This window comes from Fusarium subglutinans, assembly GCF_013396075.1.
Source record: "Fusarium subglutinans strain NRRL 66333 chromosome Unknown NRRL66333_c0000026, whole genome shotgun sequence".
Taxonomy (NCBI): domain Eukaryota; kingdom Fungi; phylum Ascomycota; class Sordariomycetes; order Hypocreales; family Nectriaceae; genus Fusarium; species Fusarium subglutinans.
The window spans coordinates 176,340-204,174 of NW_023502089.1; the positions used below are offsets into that span (position 1 = coordinate 176,340).

The following is a 27,835-nucleotide window of genomic DNA, read 5'->3' on the forward strand; positions in this document are numbered from 1 at the left end:
AAATGATCTAGGTGTGAAGTGCTCCGTATGATGATATAGTCAAGCTCAATTCAGCGTCGAAGCCATGCTGCCACTGTAAGAACAAGGGGAGTGGAGATTGAACAGCAGTGCTGGGCACTGGTTAGGAACTCTGAGCCCCTTCTGCCCCCACCTCGACCTTGTTTCATCCGGCCAACTTTCTCACCATTCTCCTCTTTTCTCCCTTCTGCACCACTGGGACCAAGGCGCCTCCATCCCCTCATCGAAACGCGGGCTGCACTCCTGTTCCTTACCTTATTGCGGGCCAGACATTCTCGTACGCTCACCTGCCCTTTTATCTTGAATCAAAGTGAGTCGCGAAGTGCGGCACCGAGATGACAATCCTCTGCTGCTACACTATCAAAGTACCTGTACTGACGGCAATACTAAGATCTCAAGAGAACGACTTTCTCTTCAAGACCTTACCACCAGAACCAAGGCCGCAACAATGGCCAACGAACCCGACGAATCTTCTGCATCTACAGTGAACGGCAGCTCCTCTACTGCAATGTATGCCATATTCAACAACGTTCTCCAGTGTCATCAGCGCTCTAAACCTGAAGTTGATGGACGCTACTTCGTGACACTTCTCCTGGAACCCCGTCTCTTCGAGGATTTCCGCCCGTTGCTCGATCATCTCTTCCACCACTACGACTACAACATCAGCGGTGGAATCATAACTACCAGAATGGCACCCAACACTAACATTCATGACGACTATGCTACTGAGCTCGGGCTCTTGTTTCGCAAGCTGATCGATGACTTTCTGAACATGGAACCCTACTATGCCAGAATCAGCGCCTACCAAAGCCGACAGTCCAAGGTCAGTGAGCATGGCAGGCGTTGGGAACATCTCGGCGGCATGAGGGTTCGCTTGAAAGACCCTCTCGCCAAGAAACCAGGCCTTGTCTTCCTTGTCGGCTATTCTCAAAACGAAGATACCCTTGAGAAGATCGCCAAAGACTACATCGTTGAGACCAAGGGCGCTGTCACTTCAGTAGTCTGCTTCGACATCAAGGGTAACCATGGTCATTCATCCGTGTCCTTCTGGAGAGCGAGATAGAATCTCGCATCGGAGACTGTTGAAGCAGTTTGCGACCTTGAACCAGCGGTAGATTTCACTTTCACCTCACAGTGCAGATTCGAAGGCTAACTTACTCTTGACAGATGTTCCAACATTCTGACGGTAAACCGGTCATTGGAGACAAGCTTCTCGAACTCCGACTCGCCGACATTCTGATGGAAAAGGATACGGACGAGTGCCCGCTCCGGCCGATTTGCTTTTACCTCCACCAGCTCAGCTTCTTTCTCGACATGGCAAAGGCTTAGCCCGAAGGAGGATCACCGTCCTTTCTCCAGCAGACGTTGACGAGACTTTACTACCAAGGTCCCGTAGGGGGAAGGGATGAAAATTGAGGGTGAACAGAGTATTGAAGGACAGAAGGGAATGTTATACAGTTGGCACTTTGGCCATAGAGACACGGCCAAGGAGGATTCTGCAAATAAAGTCACTGATTCATATCTTGAGATTATTGGCGAGACCTATGAGCCGAGACTGGTTGTTTCAACATATCACCACATCGTTGTCACAGTAGAGAGGAACAGCTTGCAAGGACCATCATATTCCTGCACCAGGGCACGAGGTCTGAGATATTTAAATAACCAGGCCACTTGTTTCTGTATCTAGAGGATCTTTCGATCTATCAGCAATTACCTAGCAAAAGGTCTATGCAAAACGTCACATGGCTCCCAAGTGTTTTCCAGATTGCTTTTTTGTGGTCTTTGTGACTGATCAGCATTGCCTCAGGCTCAGAACCTAGCACATATCCCCTGTAAGTTTCGAGCGGCGGCTTCTTTTCCTCTGCTCCACTGTTTCGGCTTCCTGGTGTAGAGAACAGTTTTGAGCCCAACACCCAGGTTGGGATCCATATTCTTTGGGACGTTCCAGGGTAGCTACGGATCTTGATACCTACGGGAACATCTCGTAGCAAGACGCAGCTGATTCGCGCCACTTGGATTTTTATTATCATGGTTAGGCCAGTCCGTTGCTCCGTCAGTCGCCTGCGTTAGAGACGAACCCAAGACTGGATAGTCAAGTGGGAGCTTAGTTTCATCGTTAGCAGCAGAAATAGAGTGAGTCACACCGTTGCGATGTCTTTCGGCTACGTCCTTAGTTCACAGCCTATCACTGAACAAGATGAACTCTTGGCTCAACTTGGTTACCAGGATTAACTGAACTCTTAGTCTCTTAGCTACGTTCAACGCCACCATTTTTGTAGGTCAGGGGTTTTTGGCACTAGCGGGGCAGAGCTAAAACGTTGGGGTCTTGAATAGCTGGTGAAAGAAAGGACATAAAATGATTTGTCGCATTTCCCTCCATTAGCTGAACCCCATCAGGAGATTAAAATTGAATCAGCGGCATGCTGACGTTGCTGTCAAATTGGAAATCAGGATCAAAATTCTCTTGCAGGATTCGATAGTGTGAAATTCTTCTACGTTCTCGCGATAGCCAAGTTTGCCTTTTTCTTCAGTCTACTCTACAACCGCAGGCACAGATAGATAGCTTTGTGCGCTGCAGCAGTTTACTCTTGCGTTAGAAGCTCCATGGATGCTTTTGGTCATTCGTATTCTCGTGAGGCGTCTATTCATGACTTTTTGGAGCTTGGCAACGCCCAGTCAGTGTCAGTTTAGACCTGTCGGGCATATATGACATGTCTTTTCTTTCCCATTCCCACAACCACTCCGGGCTTTTCAGCTGCCATAATGCCAGCACTGCTGTACTGGCGTATATCTGTGCTCTTAGTTTTCTGTCCTCCCAATATTTGAGATGTGAGTGACCTAAATGTGAGCCGTACTCTTCCAACTAAAGGACACCACTGCCTTTTAATCACCTCCATTCCCCTCCATTTCCCAGATGCGAAAAGCGCGGTATTCTTTCCATCTGGCTTCCACCAAAGCTTCCATGGCCTACTAGGTCTCATGTCCTAAGCACATTCAATCCAGTTCCTCTGACCAGATCTCTGGTACCTGGTTAGTCGCTATGGCATCTCAAATCCGCCATCTCGACTCAGTGGTCCAAAGCGACACTCCTGTTGGCAGCTCCCAAGCCGTAAATGACAGTTCTCCCACAGCTTCCCCTCAGAGAGACATGAACAACTCCCCGTCGTCTCTTCCGATCCCCTCTGGTCAATCTCCAACCCGCGTCCGTGAGACTCCTGGAGGCTCACCCCATGGGCAGAATCTAGGCCATCGGCGACGATCTACTACAACCATCGGAGTTCGTCTCGCCGCTCCCCGGCGGAGATTTCCTGTCATCAACTCCCGACGCGACTCACAGCGGTCTGTTGATATAACCCCAAACCGAGTAGTTCGTCGACAGCGCCGCATGCGTACACTTGGAAACTATCGACGATCCGGAAGCTTCCTACAATACATCTCGTCTGTTGAGGATCTCAGTCGATCACTTGCTGGCGTGCAGCAGACTGGCCCGCCGGAGCGTGGGAATAGGCAGCCCCTTGCGAGCTATCCTTCGCGATTGCTTCGCATCAGAGGAAACCGCCGGGTTCAAGTCTGGAGAAGTTACCTAGACCCAGTCCCAGGCTTTGGTCCCGACGTGATCGGTCAATCGATTCATACACCCAGGCCTCGTCCATCTCACCCACCGACCAGCGAGGTAACTCCCTCGCCTCCGGAACCAATGCTAGAACCTTCTCGTCTGAGCATGGATTCTCTGGGCAGTACGGATAGCCGCGTCACTGAGCATGACACTCAGCCTGCTGTCCGCCCGAACCGCCCCCGTCGGCCAGGACACGTATTGTATTGCGACTGCGTTATTTGCGATCAGCTGAATGAGCCTTTTAGCCCTTAGTGTGGTTAGACACTCTGGATGTAACGGTATTGGATATGGGTTACTGGACTGAACCTACACCGGACGTTTTAAGGCTAGAAGTAGTACTAAGTTCTATATACTGGTTTAAGCTCTTAGCCATAAGCCTTAACTATAAATAGCATATCTGGCTAATAACTTAAATATTATACTATAATAACTAACTAATTACTATAGCTAAAGGCTAATATTATAAAAAACTAAAAAATAACTTATTTACTTATTATTATAGGTTATAAAAAGGTATTTTTAATCTATTTTTTAAATAATTAAATATAAAATAATAATAAAGTAAAATAGTAATATACTTACTTAAATAAAAGCTTATCTATATAGTATATTTAAATAAATTCTAATAATAGTATATTAATAAACTTTCCTTTAATTTTATTAATCTTAAAAATTATTAAAAGACTTTTAAAAATGAAAATAGCTTAAAAAGGATTAAAGCTATAATGTAACGGTCACACCTAACCACTACGCCACAGGGCAAAAGATCGGGCTATAACTGCTATTGTAGCAATTACAGTGGTGTGTACAGCTGCTTATAGAAGCCTTACAGCGCTGTTACGGGCACGAATCGTAACATATAAGTAAAGAAGTAAGAAGTTTTTAAGATTATTAATACTAAAGAATATAAAAAGCTTATAAATAACCTTATTAAGTAACTAGTTATTTTTAGTACTTATACTTTTACTTATATTATTAAAAAACTTCCTTAAAAAACTAAGAAAGCTATTAGGTAAGAAAAAAAGGCACTAAAAGCCCTTTTTTATAATAAAGTTAAAGCTAAGAAAATAATAAAGTTAATTAAAAGAAAAAACTAAAATTAAATTAAGTCTTTAATTAAGCTATAGCTAGTAATTTATTTAAATAAATAACTTCTTATAAGTATAGTATATAGCTATTAGATTTATTAAGAAATACTAATATATAAAAAAAGCTTAACCTAAAAAAAGTTTTATAATAATATATATATTAGTATAATTAGGGCTAAGAAGAAGGTTAGACTAGAAGAAGGTTTAGGGCAATCGGAAGGTAGTAGCAGAGTTAAGTTTATAAGTCAATCATAAGGTTAGAAAATACACTTCAACTTTAACACAATGCTAGAAGTGGTACTGCGGAGTGGCCGCGGTATTTACAAGAGTATAGACATGCTTTTTATATTTGTTGACGTTGGCATCGAAAGCTTCGCACTTGTATCTCGGTGTCTTCAGGAAGTAGCTGCTTTTCATTGAAAGACCTGGTGCTGGTAGGATTTACTCATGTAAGCAACAGGAAGTGAACTTAGATAGGAACAAATCATCACGCAGGAGGAGTCACTGCTTATATGTTGCTTCTGGCAATATATGATTGCCGTTCACAAGAAGTCGCTATTGATGAATCCAGGCTACAAGTATCTAATGTCGATAGCATAGATTTTCCGGTGCTAGAGATACTACTGTTGACAAGAGAGAAATACTATAGGGAAGAGTACGTTAACGGGTATCAGTTCCAAACATACGTTCTGGCAGCCACCTCAAGGCTCGAAGTATTGTCGTCTTTGGTGTTGATCCTGATGCTCGGGGAACATAGTAGCATAGAATTCAGTCCATCCACCCATTCTGACCCGCAGAAGATTATACTTTTCCGGATCTTTCACCGCCTCTTCATAGGTCTTCACGTTTGCACAAGTAAGAGTGATCAGGTTTCCGCCAACTGTTCCCTGTGCGTAGCGCTTGACGAACTTCTTCAAGTCTTCAAGCGGAAAGGCTTCATCGATGTTCATGTCTACAGGCGACGCGTTCGAAAGCCCGTACGTCACAGCGTCGGATTTATAGCTCTCCATGGCTTGGTATATATTCCTGAAGGCAGGATTGGGAGGGAGGTCTTGTGCTGCTGGGACAGGAGAAAGGTCAGATGCAATGGGCATGCCATTACGGCGACCGTCGGCTGAGGCACCGCAGGGCGCGCCGTCGCCGACATAACCTTCAAAAGTGCCGATGCCAGGAGTGATGACGAACTTTATGTCATGGCCAGGGTGGTTTTTAGCAATCCCTTCCTTCTGAGAGTCCAGAGCTGGAGACTTGAACTTATCGACACAAAGTCTTACGAGATTCTCAGTGAGCCAGTCTCCAAGGCGGTTGACCTCCTCGTCACCACTCCCCCATTTCGGCAACGCGAGCGCCATAGCTCTCAGCTGTTGGTATCGCACGCCATACTGGGCCGCACTAGCAGCGCCAAGGTGACGATCCTGGAAAGGTTCAATCATGTTGAAACCCCAGTCATTGATGAGACAGTCGACAAGTTCAGGAAGCGTAGTCATTGCAGTGTCTTCATCGTACACTAGCTTCTGTATAGCAAACAGCGAGTCAATAGTATTGGAGACCCCAATACATAGTGGTGCCATGATGTGAAAGCGAGCACCGCCATCGGTCAGGTCGATGCCTTTCTCAACACATCCGTCAATCAAGACAGACAGAAGAGGACTTGGGCATATATCAGCGAGGTTCCCGTAGTTCTCCAACATGACATTATAGCACTGAATAACAAGCCATTCCAGTTGTTCCAGGAAGATGTCTTGGAGCTGCTTGAACGTCTTGATCTTGTGCGCCGGTAGTGATCGAAAGGTTTGCTTCAGCCCACGAAGACTCTCGGGCCCAGCAGCACCATAGGTCGCTCCTTGGTTGATGGTTTGTTCCAGAGCAAGCATAGGCTGAACATTGTTGAAGGTGAACTCTGATGCTCCCGCGAACATGGGTTCGTAGCAGCCATCAGCAGCATAGTTCCTTGACCAAGCTGTGCTGACAAGGTTGGGATCCGAATCCCTTAAGCCCTTGCAGAGTTTGTCGTCATTATAGAGAATTGGCTGTGCACCTCCAGCGAGGATTGCTTTGGCAGCTTCATCCAGATACTCTTCGGGTATGTCCTTGTAAACACGGAGTGACAGAGTAGGGGCATTGACGGGTATACGCCGCGAAGCCTTGAGACACAACATGGTGACCTCATTGGCGCCGCCTTCTGGGGTATCACTATCTGTCGCCTTGTAACCGCCGACGGTGACTTGCTGGACCCATTGATTGATGCCACCCCCCTGGGGAAAGTTACCGCCCACGCCACAGACAGCTGTAGTTCCATATGATACGTAATCGTAGATAAAGGCACGATTGACGAAGGCGTTCTCTCCAATCTTCAGCCAGAGACAGTCCACAATCTCTTGGGCACGACCCAAAGAGATACTGTCCTTCTCCAAGAATGGCCAAAGTATCTGGTCCAGACGGCCCAGTGCAGTCAATTCGCCGACGAGATGCAGGCAACAGTGCATGGAAAAGACCAGCTGCACTGCATCTTGGAAGTCTCTCGGTGGATGATCGACGAGATGTGCCAATCGCTTGGAGACATCTTCCATGTTGGCCTTGTCATCTTCATTCGAGGCGTGAGCAGCTGCTTTTTGTGCCAAGATTGTCCAGTTGCGCAGGTAGCCTTGCACTCCTTTGATAGACAAGAGAGCGGAACGGAAGAAGGACTTCTGCTTGGCATTGATAGCATTGTCAGCTTTGGCTTGTAGCTCGCCGTGGAGTTTGCCCAAGCCCTTTTGAACGAGGCGCTCATAGTCTGGAACTACATGGCCCATGGCTGACCACTCATTGAGTGAACCTTTGAGCCAAGCATTCATGGTCTCCTCCTTCGACAAGTATGGGATAACCTCTTTTCCGCGGCCCAGAGTAAAATCCGGAATAACGCCAACGATGAGCTCTTTGGGATCAATACGAAGCAAGCTGTTGAAACGAGCTGTTTTGGACTCTGGGTCCGAGAGTGACAGCGTGAGTGTCTTGAGATTTGCGAGACCTTTACGGACTGGGACAGGCTCACTCATGACCTTGGCTTTGTCCTCCTTGGTGTCATAGAAGTGAGTCAGCTCAGGAAGTCTCGGGAAGTTCTGCTTATCCATCCAGCCATCGCGCCAATGGGAGAATGTCCTTCCAAGCAAGCTCAGGAGCCGATCGTTGGGAGGATCACCACCTATGTAGTGACCTTGAGACATCTGATGAAGGTAGTCCTGGGAGTTGTAAAACAGATAACCATTGGGGCTTCTAACGTCCCAGTGAGAATCTTCCATTACATCGTTGAGGCTCGTCACAGCAGGGACATCCAGTTCCTTTGCAGCAGGAACATACCAGTAACCACCGCTATGAGCCTTGACGACATCCATCAATCTATCAAGTGGATTTTCTGGCTCATGGCCCAACAGATGTTTGAGAATGTGCTCGAAGCGGGGCTGTTCATTGCAAAACGCAACAAACATAAGTCCCTTCTCACGGCCAGCGTGACCTCCACTGTTACCAAACGACAGTGCTTGACGCAGAATCTTTCGCTGGTCTTGGTTCTTGTCTCTGATGTGAGCTCGATGAATATGCGAGTGAGTCGCATGCTGGGGCAGGGAAGCGCCATCTGGATTGCGACCAACCATCTCATCCTCAGTATCTCCACTTTGAGTGGCAATGCGAGGCCAGTCAAAGGTGAACTTTTGAGTAAAGGCAAAGCTAGCACCACGATACTCTTCTGGGCTGTTGATGAGAACATCTTCAGCCAGGCTGACGGGATCGTTAGGATTGGTGATGCCATCAACATAACGCCCGCCGCCAACGCGGATATCCTTTCGTTTGCCGGCCACGACCTTGTCAATGGTCATGGAGATGGCCTCAAGGCGTTTCTCAACTTTGTTCACAATCTCGGCCGCTAGATCCTTGGATGTGGCCTTGATATAAAGGACAACATCGCCGCCCGTATTGCGGAACTTGATTTTGCGGTCAAGAATCTCTGTGTGAATTGGTATGTCGCGTCCAGTCCACGAGCCCCAAAGTTTGGGGCAAAAGGCAGCCACAAGGCCGCACTTGGTGTAATTGGTTGCAACATCTTGTGCAAGGCTTCGCACAATGTCGAGAATTGCGTTTTTGGTCTCTTCATCGTGGCTTTTGAGACGAATAGTCAGAACTTGACCAAAGGAGGTTGGCAGAGGTAAGCCACGCTGGGCGCCAAATAGAGTCTCGTTGATACCCATGACTGGTAATGTAATATTTCTTACAGATAACAAGAGGTAGCCATAGATGTAAGGATAGTTTGTGCTGATAATCAGCTACTGCTTTTCTTCTTATGAATCTACACAGCTTGAACGGCTCAATTATCCGGAGTCAAACGATACGGCATCACTTAGCATGCAATATTATGCAGGGTGCTCTTCTGGGTCGTTCAGCTAGCCACGGAGTACACACTATCCACTGATGTGCTTTTAAACTCGACAGAAGGCCACTAGTTCGCTGACAACTGGCACAGGTGCTATTGGTTACCCCATGCTTTGCCAAGCATGATGTGAGGGGAAATCCTACTGTGTATACCAGTTCTACGCTAACTAACAGCGTTCAAATCAAGAGAAGGGTATAGATACAATTAATATAGCGCTGAGATACCAAGTACGACAATGAAACGGTTCCAGATGAAGTATAGGTTCATGTCGTGCATAAGCCGAGCTGAAACAACGACTGTCATCACTGACCTGGTCATCCGCAACTGGTTCAACGCGAACATGTATGTCTCACAACTGAGGGGAAACGAAGCGGTGTGATAAAAGCCAACTTTCCAACTCGTCACAGACAAATCATGCAATAGAGATGTCCAACTGTGTCTTGTATTGAGGCAGGTAAACCGGCACGATTGAGGTCCGAACCGATATATGACGTGGAGGCTTCTGACTATTGAACGCAAAGATGAGAGACATGCCGCGGACCGCTGATCTTCCGAGCGGCATACCTGGGATTATCAATCAGGACGAGTTCTTCTAGCATTCAGTCCTTGCCATATCCTTCCCGCTCTTCCCCGTCACTTATTTCTAGCCAGTCACTGGAGCCCGAATACCGAGTGCGATTCAAGTTCATGACTGGCTGAGTTTATGTGATCATGCTTCTAGCCACAGATTTGAGCATATCTAGGCATGTATGGCAATGCTGGGTGTTGAGTTTGATCATAGCCATTACCTGGTATTCGTTCTTGAACTTTCCCTAAACGAAGTTTTGATCATGACCAGCGGATCGGGGAGCAGGAAACGTGAAGCCAGAAGGTCATGGTGTCTCAGCAACGTGGCTGAAAGCCATCTTTTCATCTGACTATCCACGACGGATGGCTTCCATGCCCGACAATAGGAATGCTAGCCATGACCGAGTTTGCCTTGCCGGTTCTCGTCGGCATCTATTGCTTAGAATCTAAGGTACCAAAAGATTTCTCTTGTGAGAAATGACTTCCATCGTACTCGGTTGATCTGTGGGACGAGCAGATCCCAGTGAGAAGCCTTAGCCCGTACTTAGATGGGGTATGCCAAAGTTAACAAGGGCCTCCTTTCCCTTCTGGCACTTTGTGACGCACAGCAACTTCATTGAAGAAACCATCTTATTGCCCTCTAACACCCCTGAAAAAAAGGAGTATATTCAGCAGTCACCCTGTTGCAGGAGATTCGTGCGTACCACAAAGCCAACTGGTTGCCGGAGCATTGAGCAACAAGCGACACGACCAATGGTGGCAAGTCGTCCCAGATTAAACTTTTGCATGCATGCATGCATTCACGACAGTTCAAGCATAAACTTGCATCTATCTATTCTTCGATAGGTCCATCAACGGTAGAGTTTGTGTCAAAAAGCTTGGTGACACCCTGTGCCCGTACCACGCAAGATGCAAGTCAAACAAAAACAGCAAAAATCTTAATCCCAGCCAAGCAAGCTCATGTGCAAGTCGAAACAAGAGGAATTTGCAGCAATTGCGACACTTGAATCAGCGTCCATCACATTAATCGTCGTGTCGAGGCTCAGCAGTTTACCAGTTCGACCATCCAGGACAGAGTGACAGCAGGAACAGGAGGTACCTGTCACATGCTTCCGCGCCAGCCCCACTAACGCGCGCCCACCAAACCTTGGTGCGAAATTGTTAACGTGAATTGGACACGATTTTGCAGCAGCGCAACAGACTTTGCGACGTGGCGTACTCAAAAATGAGTTTCAGAAGTTGGTTGTAAGTATAAAAAGGAAGACAGGCGCTTGCTCGTCATTGTTGCAGTCTCAGAGCGCGACCTAAGACAATACTTTGTTCAGTCATTTCAATCTGATCCTTCGTCTGTTTGCTCTCATCACTGACTGCTGTTGGTAAGTGTTGACCATTTGCAATTTAAGTACCCTTCTTATCTTCATGTTACTGGGCAGGTGGGGGAATGGTGTTGTCGTTCCTTCCCTTCCTGTTGTTGCTTTGCGCGTGGCGGAGTTGACGCTCCGGGTTATCACGTGTAATCACCTTTTGGCGAGAATATCAGCCACTGCACCGTCTACGAGAACGCCACGCCAAGAGCATGCTTTCAGTTTGACAATCGGATAATTCGTGTCTCGTGAGCTCATTCGGCTCGTTCTCCTTGTCTTGCGGCCCTTTACCATTTGTTCGCAAACAGCAATAAAGATATATGTGAGAAAGCAACTAATGGAAATCAGGAAACGATGCAATCGAATAGCATCTTGCATTGAGAAGAGGTTCGAACTCGGGGGGACGTATCTTTCTGATCCAAAGATACTGTCAATTACAAAGTGCTCTGGTGTCAAAGTGAACAATGATGATACTGTATTACCTACGCGACTCTCGATGGCTTATGTCTTGAGAAATGCCAAGGTTTCAGTCTGAGTTTGGGGACACCTTTGCAGAGCTGCAAAGTTGCGACGTGGCACGGCATGAATAACGCAGGCATCGCACTTATTTCTAGATTAAAAAGCATGTTTGTCATTTAGAATTCGTTGTGGCCAAAAGCCAAAGCTTATCCCGCCCTGTCTTCCAGGTATAAAGGGCGTCACCGCCCACGGCAGACTTAGAATATTTCTCATCATCAGTGAACTCCCTCGTTGAATGTCGTTATTTATTTTAAGGTCTGACCAGCCTGACTCGTTAGTTTTCTTTCGATGTCCCAAAGTTCACGGGGACTGTTGTGGACTGGGAGCCAAACCACGGATGAACCGTTTTGATCCTTCGACGTCACGGGCAGTGATGCTGCTGTCGTACCCGCATCATCCTCAGTTTGTGAGATCTGGGTGGTGCGAACGGTTCAGTCTGAGCTCGGATTTATCTTTTTTGGGAACTGGGGGCACAGACAAACCATCATGTTCGTCATGCAGGGTCTCGATGACCCTGAAGTACAGTTATCTGTTCTTTTCCATCCAGAACGATGATGATATTATCTCGCCCTCAAGTTAGTTACTCGACACCCAGTGTGTTGGGGTGAGGAGCGCTTGAATCTGAGTTCAACATAAGATTTTTTTTATAAGAATTTGCCTATCACTACCATGGAACAGAAGACCAAGTGGTGCTTCATGTATCCTCCAAAGTTGGAGCTGGACATGATCAGAGTGTCTTTGCTGTGAATATACCACGCACATTTGTCGCGATCCTTCATGGCCTCTACGTCTACAAATCCTTTTCAATCATTTACCACGCAAAGTCTCTATTTTCTCCGATTTACCATTCAATTGCGGTAGGTAAGGTGGATAGATCTTTAACAATGTGTAATCGAGTCGTCTATCGAGTCGTCTATCGCGTCCCCATCACTAGCTGGTATTGTATGACGTCCTTCTTCTGGAAACCAATCCAGTTCTCCAAATTGCGACAACTTTCAACATTCGACACACCAACGTTACACTTTTTTAGACATGTATTATCGTGAAAGCCATCCAGATCGAAGACTTCAACGCGCCCTGCACCGTCTCCGGCATTGACAAGCCTTAGGGTTAGGGCAGCACTACCGTTCACTGGGTTACATGAGCCAGCTGGAGTTGTTGTTGCGGTCAGATCTGAGGTTCTAGGGTTTGCGGAAGGTGATCGAGTTGGTTGTCTCAACTTTGACAGCTACTGCGGTAGGATATCAGCTCATGCGGAGATGGATATCCTGATATGATGACAGGTAAGTGTCCCGGCTGCAAGGCAGGGAGGCTGATATACTGTGACAGCCCACTGATGAAAAGAATCACGACTGATGGGGCATGGGCAGAGTACATGGCAGCGCAAGACCAGCAGCCATGTTATCATAACCAGTAAAACACTTACTATTCTCAGCGACACTCAATTTACTGTCAAACTCCCAGACTCACTCGACTTCCCCACTGCAGCCTGTATGATGTGTGCTGGCATCACCATGTATGGAGGCATCAACAGAACTCAAGTCCATCTGGTGGCTCTATTGATATCGTAGGCATCGGTGGACTTGATCATATTGGAACTCAAGTTGCCAAAGCAATGGTGTCACGGAACCATGGTACCCCTGGGTCAGCCTGAGAAGGGCATTACCTTGTCTCATCAGAACGCCATATTCCGTGATATCAAACTGATCGGTTCTCTTGCCGCGGACACTGATGCGATTGAGGAGCTCTTGGAATTTGTCGTGAAGCATGATATTCAAGTCAAAATCGGGGAATGGAAGCCTGATGATGCTGAGAAGATGAGACAGGAATATTCGTCTGGTAAGAACAGCGGTAAGAACGCTAGAGTATTCTAGCTCAATCTAAGAAGATGTCTTGGCCATCTTGGAAGGCTTTCAGTATAACTTCAGATTGATAAAAGAAAATATCGTCTTGTCGTTCGCCACCTGTATTCGCAGCCTGAATCTTCACCTCAAAGGCGGTAGTCAACCGCATTCAATCCGATCACGAGGCGCCATTCAATCCCATCATGAGCCGATCAATGTCAAAGCGCAAACGTTGAACAAACTAAGCTTCAACAGATCTCCATCATGCCAGATAAGCTCATGATCCCAGATGCGACCCCTAAAAGTCAACCCATTAGCTCCGAACACGAACACGTCGATCATTTCATACGCGCATCGCAATTAAACATCCAATCTTTTTCGCATTCACTCGGCTCTTTTTTTCGCGAATCATCTCGGAACCCCGCGGGCGGCGTGATGGTCCCATACGTGAGTCGATGATCACCTTATTTGACGACCACAAATCCTTGAGATAAATTTATCGTTTAAATGACTTGCTTTTCCATTTTATTTCCGAAATCATATAAATCTGTATTCCGCACAAGTTTGTCTTCAACTCTGCATCAATTAGGAAAAGTCGATATGGCAGCAAAACTACGCTCAAAACGATGTCAAGAACAAACTTCCGTAAAGCAATGGCTTATCGATAACCAACTGGGTAAATACAAACCATCCCACTCGGCACCCGTTTCGTTTCCACAATACTGACTTTCCTAGGCATATGCCTCGGTATTCTAGCGCCTCTGCTCATCGCGCAATGCAACGGTCTTACACGTCCCCTCACCGCCAAACTCACGTCGCTCTCGTACCGAGACGAATTCACGGGGGAGTATGGCGTCGGGTTCGATGACAATTACCTCGTGACAGTTCTGATCGTGGTGTTGACGGGTCTGCGGGATGCTACTATGCGCTTCGTTCTGGACCCGTTGGCGGCCGCCTGGGGACTGGGGAGGGCTAGATCCATGCGGTTCAAGGAACAGGCTTGGATGGTGGTTTACTATGCCACCTGTTGGTCTGTTGGCACGGTATGATTGAGCTCTCCGCCAATTAGATGGGGGTTTTAACTAATGTCGGCAGTACATCTATGCGTCTTCGTCGTATTGGTTGGATCTACAGGCTATGTGGACGAATTGGCCGAATCGCGAAATATCAGGGTTGATGAAGATTTACATGCTTGCGCAATTGGCATTTTGGCTCCAGCAGATGATTGTCATCAATATCGAGAAGCGTCGCAAGGACCACTGGCAGATGCTCTCTCACCACGTCGTTACAATTGCTCTGGTGTACTGCTCGTATCGATATGGCCTCACCCGCGTCGGCAATGTCGTCCTCATCCTCATGGACTTTAACGATCTAGTTTTCTCGATCGCGAAGTGCCTGAAGTACATGAAGTTACAGTCTTTGTGCGATTTCATGTTCGGCGCGTTCGTTGTAAGCTGGGTGCTGTGCCGCCATACTGCGTTCCCGATGGTATGCTGGTCTGTTTACGCGCATAGTCTAGCCATCACCGGGCCGAACTGCTTCGTTGGCTCAGGAGAGAACATCATTGGTCCTCAAGAGGTTCCGGCAGATAGCTATTTCTATCTGCTCGAACCATTGATCTACACCAATGGGAGGATATGCTACGACTACACTATCAAGACACTGTTCCTGAGCGGACTTCTGTTTCTAGAGGCACTTATGCTTGTATGGTTCGTCATGATTGTCAAGTTGGTCATTCGAGTTCTTCGTGGTGGAAATGCAGAAGATACGCGCAGTGACATCGAAGAAGAGGAATACGAGGAGGGCCTGCCGATCAAGATTGAGGTTGATGCCGAGAAACTCCAATTTCCGAAGAAATATCCCTCCGGGGTGAGAGGCACGTCTTCCGTCTTTCAGTCAGCAAGGGTAACGAATATTTCAAAGGATAGAAAAGGCGGTTTGGATAGAATCGGGTGCGAACAGAGGATATCACGATAAGCGACGTCTTAATTAGGATAGATCAGGTACTGAGAGAAGCGTATACCCTGGAGCTAGATGCGGGACATAGCGTGCAGACTAATGTTTAATACTAATGATGGAAACGCTAATGAACGACGTACGATGAGCATGGCTATATCGCAGTGATTTTATGATGCTGCCGACGATGCCGAAGAGACGAACAGCTGTCGGACCGAAAATATATCGATTCCTCAAGTACCGCAGCGTTATGCCGAATGCCATGATCGCTATCCCGCGACTATTCCTCAATTGAGGGTATTCTGGTCATGTCACTTCCCCTCAGAGCATCTAAACTCTACAGTTTAGGGTAAGGCCCAACCCGTCCGTCATACGACTGCAACGCGTCCTGGCTCCATGTCAAGCTGTATACTCGCCGCTATCCGTACTCAAGCCAAAACCATCGTGAGACGAGCGAATCGCAGCAAAGGCCATTGACGAGAACTGTAAACTTTGAAGACATTCAGAACGCTTCCAATGACCGGAAAAAGCTTAGCGCTCAGTGATTCCAAGGTCAGCGTCAACAGTGGCGAAGCGAGCGCTATAACCCCTGCTCCCCTGCCTTGGCGTGATGATGGATGTTTCTCCCCCCGCACGATTGCCTGATTTACTCCGCATGATTCCAAATCAATTTTCTGGACCTGCACGATTACGGTATGTCCATTCACGGCACTGCTCAAAAAGGAAGAGAGACAGACAGACATCCATGGAAAGCTTCAAAGATCCTATGAAGTGGCAGGCAATAGTAATGCAGGTACCCAAATGCGCGCAGAGCTAATAATAGAGTTCCTGCTAAGGTCGGTTAAGAAATCGCACGAATTAATTCACCGTTTTGTGGCTAGGATCGTGATTCTGTGTCTATGCAAGGTCGCGGCTCTATTGCGAAAGTTGCATCGCTACAGCTACGCCATGTCGATGCAGAAGAGAAGAGGAACTTGCGTCTTTGCAGCTTCTTCTTCGAGAGGGGAAAACCGTTGAATCCCACTGATAAATGGTTGACAAAGGCCTGGGATCAGGGATGGGGACGGCCGGGCGAAATTGCCACTGTAGCGAGGACCAATGGGCTCGCAAAGCGGGATGTGACATTCTAGATAGAGTTGCCGCTGCATGAAACCCCATGAATTCATTGTGATATTGGATGGTTTAGAGGATCGATCACAAGGGAATTGCTACGCTGGATCAGAATCAGACCATTTGACCTGCGGGATTTGTGAAGCCAAGGCGTTGGCTGCAGAAGGGCATTGCTATTATTAGCAAAAAAATGTCTTGGTAGAATGAGTATGCAGATTTTAATTTGCTTTGTTGGTGATGACTTGTTAAGAATTGTATGGCCCAAATGTTCGGGTACATGGATCGACCGGACCCAGAATGCGACCGCAGTTTGTGACTGCGTATGCTTATTTTTCTGGTCTGTTGTGATGATAAATGAGCCAAGCAACAAGCTGTGCGAATCAAAGCACGAATAGCTTCTTACTGCTGACGACTGAGCGGCAGGGATGGAATTTAGCTTATTGTCAGCAAAGCCCGAGTCCTGGGCTGCGGTCAGATAATTTGCAGACAAGAGAAATACAGTACATTACACCAAAAGTCATCTGCATTCGAATGCAAAATACGGGGTTGTACAGCAGACGAGGCCAGCCCGATTTGTCTCGGGTTACTACGTACTGCACTGTAATCGGGAACTTGGGAAGAGCCCGAGGTGACAGTGTGACACTGCACCCGAAGGTGTTTGTTTGCCTCTGAGGAGTGTGTGAGGAGGACCTTTACTCCGGCCCGCGCTCACGGCATTGATCGTTTACCTAGCTAATCTGTTTCACAATATTCCGATTGGTTGCGGTACGGCAGGGTGAGCAAGAGTGGGTAGTCGGATCATATGTGGGATAATCACCTCTTGGCAGGGCGAGTAGAGAATCGCTCTGCCCAATCCATCTCCAGCAGAGACAGCTTAATCAGCTTCTACTGAAAATTATAAAGAAAAGAGCATGCATAAGTTCAACTCCTCAAGGGTAAATGATAAACTCTAAACCATGTGTTTCACTGCTCTTCTCCAAAAGTTTATATTAAGCTACCACCTTCTCAGTATGGACCAAGTCTCACGTAAACCAATAGCAGTCCTGTGATTTACCATCCCTGTCGGCAGTTGGTGCGTGTGATTCAATTGGCATTGCCGCTTATCAGGGATCTTTGTTTTTTTACGCCCTAGCTGCTAAGTCAACCCAAGATTTTTGCTCCGTCTCCACAGGAGCAGAATCCACGGACGAGACATCTGATTCCAGTATCGTCACCGCCTATCACTATCTGGGAAACAAGCAGGAGGGGCCAGTGACGTTGGTGTGGATTACACTGCTTAGAAGAGGCAAGAAAAGGCTGGGTTTATCCTTGTGATACCGCAGTCACTGTTAAACCCTGGCCTGACCTTGATCCATGCGTCAATGGCTAGACTAAGATGCACTGTAACTGAGCCTCGATTGCTAATCCCAGCGTCTGACCTGTGGCATAAGGCCCTATACCACTGACACTGCCGACTTGGCGCTGTAGCAGCCCCTGTAGATCGTCACTGTAACCTTCTTCTTTTTGCCTCTCGACTACGGGTACAAAACCAAACATAAATCCGCCCGTTTTTCTAGTCCGTTCGTCTGTCAGCTTCACACCTCACAGCACAGCACATATTCCCAGCCATGCATGTACAATCACTTCTGCTGGCTTCTGGCCTTGTGCCTCTGGCCGCTAGCCAGGGCTGCCCTTTTGCCAAGCGCGCCACAGACACTAACCTTGTTCCCCCGAGAGAAATCCCCGAGGACTTTGGCATCTGCCGCGTCGCTAGCAACCAGGCTGGTGGCGGTACTCGATCCAGGGACTTTTGGCCTTGTGCTCTGAGATTGGATGTCTTGAGGCAGTTCTCGCCTCAGTATAACCCATTGGGTGCTGACTTCGACTACACCGAGGCCTTCAAGTCTCTGGACTGTGAGTATCACTGATTCTGGGATTGAGGACTATTCACTGATTTTATTTATAGTTGCTGCTTTGAAGAAGGATCTCAACGCACTTCTCACTGAATCTCAGGATTGGTGGCCTGCTGACCATGGCAACTATGGTGGTCTCTTCATTCGTATGTCATGGCACAGCGCTGGTACATACCGCGCAATGGATGGCCGAGGTGGCTCCGGAATGGTGAGTCATGAACTCAATGTCATATCCTCGAGTGTTTTGCTGACATGTGCAGGGTCAACAACGATTCGCTCCTCTCGACAGCTGGCCCGACAACCAGAACCTGGACAAGGCCCGTCGTCTGCTTTGTACGTTACACAAACCGTCACACAAACCCCCAAATCTAACAAATCATAGGGCCCATCAAGCAAAAGTATGGCAGCAAGATCTCATGGGCTGACCTGATCGTCCTCGCCGGCAACGTCGCCCTCGAGCACAGCGGCTTCGAGACCCTCGGTTTTGCCGGTGGTCGTGCTGACACATGGGAGGCCGATGAGTCCATCTACTGGGGTGCCGAGTCCACCTTTGTCCCCAAGGGTAACGATGTTCGCTACAACGGTAGCACAGACATTTACGAGCGTGCCGATAAGCTCGAGAAGCCTCTTGGTGCTACGCACTTCGGTCTCATCTACGTCAACCCCGAGGGTCCTGATGGAAGCTCTGATCCTAAGGCTTCTGCTCTTGATATCCGTACTGCTTTTGGCCGTATGGGTATGGACGATGAGGAGACTGCTGCTCTCATCATTGGTGGCCACACCCTTGGCAAGACTCACGGTGCTGTTCCTGCTAAGAACATTGGCCCTGAGCCCATGGCTGCTGACCTTGGAGAGATGGGTCTTGGCTGGCACAACAGTGTCAACGAGGGTAACGGCCCTGACCAGATGACCAGCGGTCTTGAGGTTATCTGGTCCACTACTCCCACCAAGTATGTCCCCTCTCTGCATCTCATTCTCATTCTTACTAACAAATTCCAGGTGGAGCAACCACTTCCTCAAGTCTCTTCTCGGCAACAACTGGACCCTCGTCGAGAGCCCTGCAGGCCACAAGCAATGGGAGGCTCTCAACGGCAAGCTCGAGTACCCCGACCCCTTCGTCAAGGGCAAGTTCCGCCGCCCCACTATGCTCACCAGCGATCTCGCCCTCATCAACGACCCCTCGTACCTCAAGATCTGCAAGCGCTGGCACGACAACCCCAAGGAGATGAACGCTGCTTTTGCTCGCGCCTGGTACAAGCTCCTCCACCGTGATCTCGGCCCTATTTCTCGCTATCTCGGCCCCGAGGTTGCGAAGGAGAAGTTCATCTGGCAGGATCCTCTCCCTGAGCGAAAGGGCGATATCATTGGCGAGGCTGAGATTTCTAGCCTCAAGTCCACTATCCTCTCCACTGCTGGCCTTGATGTTTCTAAGCTTGTTTCTACTGCTTGGAACTCTGCTTCTACTTTCCGTGGAACTGACAAGCGTGGCGGTGCCAACGGTGCTCGTATTGCCCTTGAGCCTCAGGTCAACTGGGCTAGCAACAACCCCAAGCAGCTCAAGCAGGTTCTTTCTGCCCTGAAGAAGATTCAGAAGGACTTCAACGCCAAGTCCGGCTCCAAGAAGGTCTCTCTCGCTGATCTGATTATCCTCGGCGGTGTTGCTGCTATTGAGAAGGCTGCCCAGGCTGCTGGCTTCAAGGACGTCGAGGTCCCTTTCACTCCTGGCCGTGTTGACGCAACGCAGAACCAGACTGATCTCGTTCAGTTCGGTTACCTTGAGCCTCTTGCTGATGGTTTCCGTAACTACGGACATGGCACTGCCCGTGCTCGCACTGAGGAGATCCTCGTTGACCGTGCTGCTCTTCTTACACTTACTCCTCCCGAGATGACCGTCCTCGTCGGTGGCCTCCGTGCCTTGAACGCTAACTACGACGGTTCCTCCAACGGTATTCTCACCGACAAGAAGGGCCAGCTCACCAACGACTTCTTCGTCAACCTTCTGTCGCCCGCCTACTCATGGGCCAAGAAAGACAGCCAGGGCGAGCTCTGGACTGGTACTGACCGCTCCACCAAGTCCGTCAAGTGGACTGCTACCCGCGCTGATCTAGTCTTCGGATCTCACGCTGAGCTGCGTGCTATCTCTGAGGTCTACGGTAGCGCTGATGCAAAGGAGAAGTTTGTGAAGGATTTCATTTCTGCGTGGACCAAGGTCATGAACCTGGACCGCTTTGATGTCAAGACTGAGAAATAGACTAAGTAGTAGAGCTGTTTCAGTCGCCTTTGACACTTTTTTCTCCATTTACATATTTCTCCATTATATAGTTCATTGATTAACTGTTCAAACCGCTTTAATGTGCAACATTGTGAACACCAGAATTCTTCATCCTCTGGTATGTACGTCCCTGCTAGACTGGCATAAGCTAACCAGCACGTGACTGAGGCCATCTCGTCTCAATCTCACCAACCCCGCAGTTCTCTACCCATTCCGCTGATTACACATCCTACGACACGCAGAATGGGACAACTGCTGGACCTCCCCGATGAGATACTCACTTATATCTGCATCTCGATAAGCGATTCGGATCGTGTAGGTCTCTTCCAAGTCATACATGCCAACAAGAGACTACACAAAATTGCCTCGCCTCTTCTCGTACGCCATTGGCCGCTTCATTGGGGGAGATTGAGCCGCCGTGCACATGCTCGCTTTGCAGTGCATCTTGTTCGAAATCCTCACCTACAGAGGAATGTCAAATCAATTGTCTTTGAAGACCTGGTCCCTTTCGAAGAAGATTCATTCAGGGCTAGTCCTGGTGAGTTTGATGATCTTGCTGTACCAGCACATCAGCTCTTTCCAGATGAACCGAGCTGGTGCGAAGGATTGATCCGGGCATGCATAGACCCTGTAGCAGTGCTTCTCTTAGCTTTATGTACCAGAATCGAGAGCCTGGACCTCACGATCTCGTGCTCTGATCTAGAGTCAAGAATGTTGGTGATGGAACTCGTGTCTTTGTCTCTCAAGCGTAGTGGTCCTCGACGACCACTAGGGAACCTTCAGCTCGGTATGCTCAGATGGGAAGACAATGACGGCCCGGGGCACATTCAGTATGCGGCACCATTCTTTCACCTTCAAAAACTCAAAACTCTTGCTCTCTCAGCATTGTCTGACAAGATACCGCTTAAAAACATTTTCCACGAGGAGGATCTGAAAGAAGGGTCGAAACTGGGCTTGGATCCTGACATCTACCAGACGCGGTTCCCTAATCGGACTTCGCCTATCGAGGAATTGATCCTAGCAGCCGCTTGCCTCACAAGCCAGGGACTGCTCACAGTTGTCAGCTCTTGCAAAGGACTAAAGAAGCTCGCCTTTACTTGCCAAGACCTTGACCTACATATCGATGAACATAACAGTGTTCTGCTCAAACAGGCGTTGCTGCTCCACGCAGCAACCTTGGAGGAGCTCGCGTTCGATCTTGAAGATCATTTCCTTGAGGACAATGATGGGAGCTTAGAAGGCGAGCCTCATATTGGTCTCAATTGTTTAAAAGACTGTTTTCAACAGATGGAGAAGCTCAAGCGCCTCACTATGGATATTCATGCTCTGTACTTCTTCGACGACCCACTGAGCGATAAAATGCTGGATTGTCTACCGAGATCACTTGAGTATCTTGGCCTCGAGTGCGAACTTGCAACTGATCAGCCAGAAGTTCTGAGGTATATCGAAATACTTTGCCCGGTTCTGGAGGCTTGCGGGCCAGGGAACCGTTTTTGTGCGCTGAAAACTCTCGAGTTATGTTTGTCTGTGAATGGTGGAGCAGATGCGAGCCTATACGACCCGCTCAAAGAGCTAGCGCGGGAGAAGGGTATCGAATTTGTAGTTACTCGCGAAGCCCAGGGATGGGGTACTGCTTGGGAGGCAATGGGTGTTATGCCTGTCCCAAACCCCCCTTTAGCCGTGGCTGACAGCAATTTCGACTACTATGAATCTAGTCTCTCACCCTCAGATGATTCCGGAGATGGAAGCTTAGGTTTTGAGTAATCTTATTATTAATTCGGAGGTTGAATCATATCACAAGGATAATCAGGGGCACGTATGCGTAGGTGTTGTTTGCTAAAGGCCTGAAATACCCTGCAACTGTCTGCTGAACGTGCTTGATCAATAACATATCGCAAATTCACGATGCCTTTCTATTCAGCGACATATATTCAGATAAGGCCTAACAAACTGTGAACTTTTCCCAGCCTAACTGACACTAAATGGAACTGATCATTGACTCGGCATAATACCTTTAAGAAGTTCTAAGTTCTGTCCGCTGATTTATAAGAAGGTTCTGAAACAGCGGAGCTTTTCATCGAGCCCACTTCTACTATTTCTTTATAACTCTTGTAGAAGATGTAGACGGAAAAGCCAGTAGTAGAACAGGCTTACAAAAATTGTAATATTTAGTCCTTATCCTTCATGTGAAGGTTCTCCTGCTCCAGAGCCTGCTCATCATCCGCCGCAAACTTGCTTCGATGTCTCAATCTTGATCCACACCTCAAGAATAAGAATGGCGTGAACGCAAACAGACTCGCCACCGCGGCCAAGATGCTCGTTGCAACATTGCTACCCAACCCCGTATACATCTGGTGAGTGAAGAGAGGAAACACCGCTGCTGTCAGTGTGCGCGTCAAGCTGATGGCACTGACAGCACTGGCAGCACATTCACCGTAGCTGTCAGTGGCGTATCCAAAAAGCACGTAACTAAAATCATTGGCACTGAATCCGATCATCACCAGACCAATCATGCTGACAGGCCATGGAACATTCGTGACCCGCGGTGGAATCGTCCAGGCGAAGAGCCATAGACCGATAGCAAGAGATGGAGCTGCGATGGCGAACGAGGCGATTTTGCTCTCGGGGAGGATGCGCCTGTGGGTTCTGCGGTACTTCTTGTATATTTGAGCGTCGTATATCCGGGGAAGGATATTGAGCACCTCGCCAATTGCAATGGCGAGGAATGCGAGACAGGAGCTGTTCTGCGAAAAGTTGAATGGTGGCGCGGTGTAGACGATGGTCAATGATTCTGTCAAGCCGTAGATGAGACCGAATGCGATAGCGCATAGTACGGCGCAGAAGAAGACCAGGGGATCCATGACAAGGAACTGCAAGGGTCGGAAGAGAGCGTTCTGCACAAAGCTGGACAGTGTAAACTTTTCTCCGTCTTCATTGCTAGACTTGATATCTTCGATTCCAGTCTCTTCCCGTACTTCTTTGACAATCTTGTCGAGTAATTGGTTTGCATTTGACTCCTTCGTGAAGATGCATGCAAAAGCTGTGGCACCCATGACGATTGTAGAGATGTAGTATACCCAGCGCCTAGTTCAATGTCAGTCCAGAAAACATCCAGATGACTTGTAGACTCACCAGCCTATGCTCGAGGTGATGTATGTAGAGTAAATAGGGCCTAATGCCAGCCCCAGCATACCAAGGATGGTATAGATGTAGACGACCCAGATCCTATGCTCAGCGTTGTACATGTCGTCAAAGTTGCCAAAAGCGACAGTTGCAGGGATCGCCGCAGCCACGCCCTGGAAGAATCGACCAAAGTAAACGCCGATTATTGACGGCACCGCGGCCACTATAGCTGAAGAGATGCAGAAAAGTGCTGCTGCAAGGATATATATGGTTCGTCGTCCGAATACCTCTGAGATGGGTGAGCAGAATATGCTACCTATGGTTTGACCCAGCAAGTATCTGTTTTCGAATCAGCAATAGGATTGGCATACTGACTAGTCTCGAAACTTACATGGTGACGAAGACGAAATAAGCCATCGTTCTGCTGACACCATACTCCTCTCGTGCTGAGTCTGCAGTAGCCGTCTGGAACATTGTTAGCAGAGATATATCCGTAGCAGTTACCAAACTGACCCCAGAGGAGCTGATTGCCGTCATGTACATCTCCAACCAGCATATAAGAGCCGCAGTATATGTCTTGGTTCCGAAGCTCCAGTTCCGGGGATGTTGGTCCGCATCATCATCCCAGCATATGCGATTGTCGCTGTCGATATGAACTCCTTTGCCTTGCACAGCATCTTCAAGTGAGCCCTTGTTTTTCATTGTACTTTCCCGAGACTTCTGCGTAGATGGTTGAGAACTAATCATAAATTGACTAATCTGGCACAATCTGCGGCAAAAAGGACCCTGTCAAGAATCCCTGAAGTCTGAGAATCTTCAGCATGTATCTTGAGAGGTCGCAGGAAAGAAGGTCAAAGGGACAGCCTAGATAGGGGGCATATCAGAACCCTTGCATCGGGTCCCCAGCCGATCGATATGGCGGGCCGTAGCCGGATTAGTGATCGATCAGCTGTGTAGGCATCATCTATATCTACCCGTCCCTAAGTGCTTACATCCAATCATGAACGGTAGATGACGTCCAAGACTTTGGTTATTCGAAAACTACACGATAGCTTAGTGTAATATATTTTTAAGACGAGTAGAAAACAGCCGAGGCCTTTTGCAGATTGCCGTTTGCGCGTGTAAGCTCGAATTAAACATTTTAGAAGATCAATGACGCGCCGTCAAATATCAGCATCACCACTTGTCCTTTTTGAGACCCTTTGTGGAACCACAGAAAGCGTGGGGAAAGATGCATACCTAGCATTTCTTTCATTCTTCTCTAAACTATCTTGTATTGAATAGGTTTAAAGCTACCGCCATTAGACTTGCCGGCCGAACAGGCAGTAATCGCAACAATAAGGTCCATCTCCGCGATAAAGTCGATGTGGTCACCAGCTTTACTGATAGGCGGCTCCACTGTGAACTTCCCCGTTTTTCCGTCTACAGGCACATTCATGAAGCAATTGAATGCGCAAGGAATGCGATCTGGCGCGATGCCATGTTTGCCTAGTGCAAGGGAGAGATTGCCGAAACAGCCGTGATGTGGCTCTTTGTCGCCGTAAATGATGCGGAAGGTATCTTTGGAACACGGCGTAAGCAGAAAGTCGTGACGTCCGCAAGTGTCTTCGACTATTTTGAGCATGACATTGCTGCGGTTTGAGTACAGCGGGTGGTTGGTTGTTAGGTATATGGTGTCTGCATAGTCAAATGTGCGGCCGTTGGATATGACCTCGTCTGTGTCGTGTCGGTTGAATGCCACAAGGTCGGAGACTTGACCGCCTTTTGGATCGATCACAGTCAAGCGTTGGCCCTTGTTGACGAAGAAAGAGGTTCCTGTGCGCGGCGCAAGTTCGATGATGCCATCGGGTAATTGGCTAGTATCCTCCATTCCGGGAGTTCGGCAGGGGCTGTGATCGGTGAAGTATGGTAAATTAAACCTTTAAATGGTAAATATGGTGAGGCACGGGATGGCCATTGTGCTACGAGGTATTCCATGACTTTGTAGTGTTCAGCATCTCGAGGGTCGGCCGATTACCGTAACATTTCGTGATATTCATCACGGGTAGTTTTGCTTTACTGCAAGCCTCACATCATTAGACATGAAAGCTATGCCTAATATACAATGGCTTTGCAGCTTTCCTTTCACCTAGCTTGGATTATTTACTGGATCCTGGTCGATCATCCGAGTGAACTAACGTATAACGGCTGATATGCATACTAGCTGTGACGGATATTACGAGATCTCACGGTAATGTTGATCAGATGGTGACAGCAGCATTCCGTTGTCGATGATGCGACGATCAAGGGGCATGACCTCAGCGGCTCATGCTTTCATATCCACATTTCCCCAGACTCAATCTGTCATCCCGGTAGCGCTAGCATTGATCGCTAAACAATCTGGGGGAGCCCATAGACGACGCATACACCATTATGCAATAAAAGCTACGGCAAAACGGTCTATACCCTGATTAGATCATTAGCTGAAAAGTTTATCCTGGCTATTCTTTCTATTGATAGACCCGACAGCCGATGCTTACATTGCGCGCTTTGCCTCGTCTCACCAGGCTGCACTCTACAGCCGATATATCGGAGGAAACGTTCCGGCAGGGATAAATGTGTGCATCATCGCTTGGCGCATACATCATTTTTATTTCATTAGTCCTACCCCTCACTACACAATGTCGGCAATAGCCATGACGCTATCAGGGGTTCCATGCTACGGATCCTTCCCAGGAGTCTGACAGCTCGATCGAAGACTAGCTGCCGATCCTAGCGCTCGAATTCACGTCAATGACATTCGGCTCATACTTTGTCCTGTTGGTGCTATGCATGGTTTCACGTTGCCAATGTGACATTACATATAAGTTGAGCCTATGTCCACTGAAAATTGATCCTGAAATTGTTGTCCAGACATACCTTTCTTTGAACATATGACGTGTATTTCCACGTACTCTTAACCTTTCCTCATCATGCAGCTTGCATTCAATGCCGTCATCTTGTTCATTGCCGTTATGGTAGTGACTAGGCTAATACAATTTCGAAAAGCCTCTATCAATCAGCTCGTAAAGAAGTTGAGATATCTCACGAATGGCTCCAAACTCAGGACACCAGTGTCGATACAGGAGGAAGCCGCCTTATACACCCATGGCGTTAATGAAACCCGATTATTTCCATTAGCAGAACTGTTGACGAGGTGAGTAACTTGCTCATCGGGTATACTTGCAAGACTGACAAGTCATTAGAAATGAGGTTGAGACTCGGTTCGACAAGGATACTTGGCAAGGCCTTGCGTATCAAGATTTCAAAAGCACAATATTAGCTAAGGGAAGCGGCATGAAGACCTTTCCTTGCGTATACGCCACCATGGGATATCGATCAGACGACCATCGCTATGTATTCCTCGAGTCAGACAACCCATCCGAGCCTCGTAACGTACGCAAGGTAGCTCTAGCTCTGAGCGAGTATCTTCACATATCGACTGCTTTGGGTCCCAACACATCCCTCGTCATCATTGGCGCCCCCTCTGAAAATCAGCGTACCGTCGAAGAGCATAACCGGACATTCTGGGACATGCTTCGAGGCCTTCGAATCTGTGATCCAAGACCTTGGCCAGAGGACATCCCGCAAGACACAGAGGATGCTAAGTGGACTTTTTGCTTCAATGGAGAGCCCGTTTTTCCGGTCATGTTAACGCCGGCACACCAAAAACGCTGGAGTAGACATATGAGTGTGCCTGTAATCGCCCTGCAGCCGAAGTGGGTGCTGGATAATCTGCTCGGAACTCCTGAGAAGCGAAAATCTGCACAGAGCAAAGTTCGCAATCTGTTGCAGAAGTATGATACGATAGGCGTCAGTCCAGATCTGACCGCTTACGGTGCAGTTGGCACTAGCGAGGCCCGCCAGCTATGTCTACAGGACAAGAACGAATCGGTCCAATGCCCATACCGCAACTTTGATAGCTAAAATGATAAAGCTACAATAGAAGATAATAGATTTCATTTCATTCCATAATAATGCACCTGTGGCCGAGGAGCCTACATCAGTTCATTGACAGACTGAAGAAGCTGTTCGGCGTTAGT

At 48.0% G+C, this 27,835-nt stretch overlaps 9 protein-coding genes across 9 annotated transcripts; 6 read left to right on the forward strand and 3 right to left on the reverse strand.

The window, feature by feature from the left end:
• Positions 1–466: 466 nt before the first annotated feature.
• Positions 467–1,347, forward strand: FSUBG_2920 (uncharacterized protein; the record flags this gene model as incomplete). Its single annotated transcript, XM_036680746.1, has 2 exons — positions 467–1,015; positions 1,186–1,347. 2 exons carry the CDS (start codon positions 467–469, stop codon positions 1,345–1,347), a joined length of 711 nt encoding a protein of 236 aa, XP_036541508.1.
• Positions 1,348–3,058: 1,711 nt separating this feature from the next.
• On the forward strand, positions 3,059–3,886 carry FSUBG_2921 (uncharacterized protein; the record flags this gene model as incomplete). The annotated part of the gene is made up of 1 exon (XM_036680747.1): positions 3,059–3,886. One exon carries the CDS (start codon positions 3,059–3,061, stop codon positions 3,884–3,886), a length of 828 nt encoding a protein of 275 aa, XP_036541509.1.
• A 1,537-nt stretch (positions 3,887–5,423) lies between these two features.
• FSUBG_2922 (formate c-acetyltransferase) lies at positions 5,424–8,945 on the reverse strand (the record flags this gene model as incomplete). The annotated part of the gene is made up of 1 exon (XM_036680748.1): positions 5,424–8,945. One exon carries the CDS (start codon positions 8,943–8,945, stop codon positions 5,424–5,426), a length of 3,522 nt encoding a protein of 1,173 aa, XP_036541510.1.
• A 4,263-nt stretch (positions 8,946–13,208) lies between these two features.
• On the forward strand, positions 13,209–15,854 carry FSUBG_2923 (sphingosine n-acyltransferase lag1; the record flags this gene model as incomplete). Its single annotated transcript, XM_036680749.1, has 4 exons — positions 13,209–13,416; positions 14,157–14,464; positions 14,517–15,290; positions 15,726–15,854. 4 exons carry the CDS (start codon positions 13,209–13,211, stop codon positions 15,852–15,854), a joined length of 1,419 nt encoding a protein of 472 aa, XP_036541511.1.
• A 2,240-nt stretch (positions 15,855–18,094) lies between these two features.
• Positions 18,095–20,630, forward strand: FSUBG_2924 (catalase-peroxidase 2; the record flags this gene model as incomplete). Its single annotated transcript, XM_036680750.1, has 5 exons — positions 18,095–18,380; positions 18,433–18,587; positions 18,640–18,712; positions 18,762–19,329; positions 19,379–20,630. The coding sequence occupies 5 exons, from the start codon at positions 18,095–18,097 to the stop codon at positions 20,628–20,630; spliced, it is 2,334 nt and encodes a 777-aa protein (XP_036541512.1).
• A 264-nt stretch (positions 20,631–20,894) lies between these two features.
• Positions 20,895–22,415, forward strand: FSUBG_2925 (uncharacterized protein; the record flags this gene model as incomplete). The annotated part of the gene is made up of 1 exon (XM_036680751.1): positions 20,895–22,415. The coding sequence occupies one exon, from the start codon at positions 20,895–20,897 to the stop codon at positions 22,413–22,415; it is 1,521 nt and encodes a 506-aa protein (XP_036541513.1).
• A 404-nt stretch (positions 22,416–22,819) lies between these two features.
• Positions 22,820–24,476, reverse strand: FSUBG_2926 (multidrug resistant protein; the record flags this gene model as incomplete). The annotated part of the gene is made up of 4 exons (XM_036680752.1): positions 22,820–23,735; positions 23,784–24,113; positions 24,166–24,239; positions 24,288–24,476. 4 exons carry the CDS (start codon positions 24,474–24,476, stop codon positions 22,820–22,822), a joined length of 1,509 nt encoding a protein of 502 aa, XP_036541514.1.
• A 559-nt stretch (positions 24,477–25,035) lies between these two features.
• FSUBG_2927 (ycgI) lies at positions 25,036–25,644 on the reverse strand (the record flags this gene model as incomplete). The annotated part of the gene is made up of 1 exon (XM_036680753.1): positions 25,036–25,644. One exon carries the CDS (start codon positions 25,642–25,644, stop codon positions 25,036–25,038), a length of 609 nt encoding a protein of 202 aa, XP_036541515.1.
• A 1,081-nt stretch (positions 25,645–26,725) lies between these two features.
• FSUBG_2928 (ycgG) lies at positions 26,726–27,719 on the forward strand (the record flags this gene model as incomplete). The annotated part of the gene is made up of 2 exons (XM_036680754.1): positions 26,726–26,949; positions 26,999–27,719. 2 exons carry the CDS (start codon positions 26,726–26,728, stop codon positions 27,717–27,719), a joined length of 945 nt encoding a protein of 314 aa, XP_036541516.1.
• Positions 27,720–27,835: the final 116 nt, after the last annotated feature.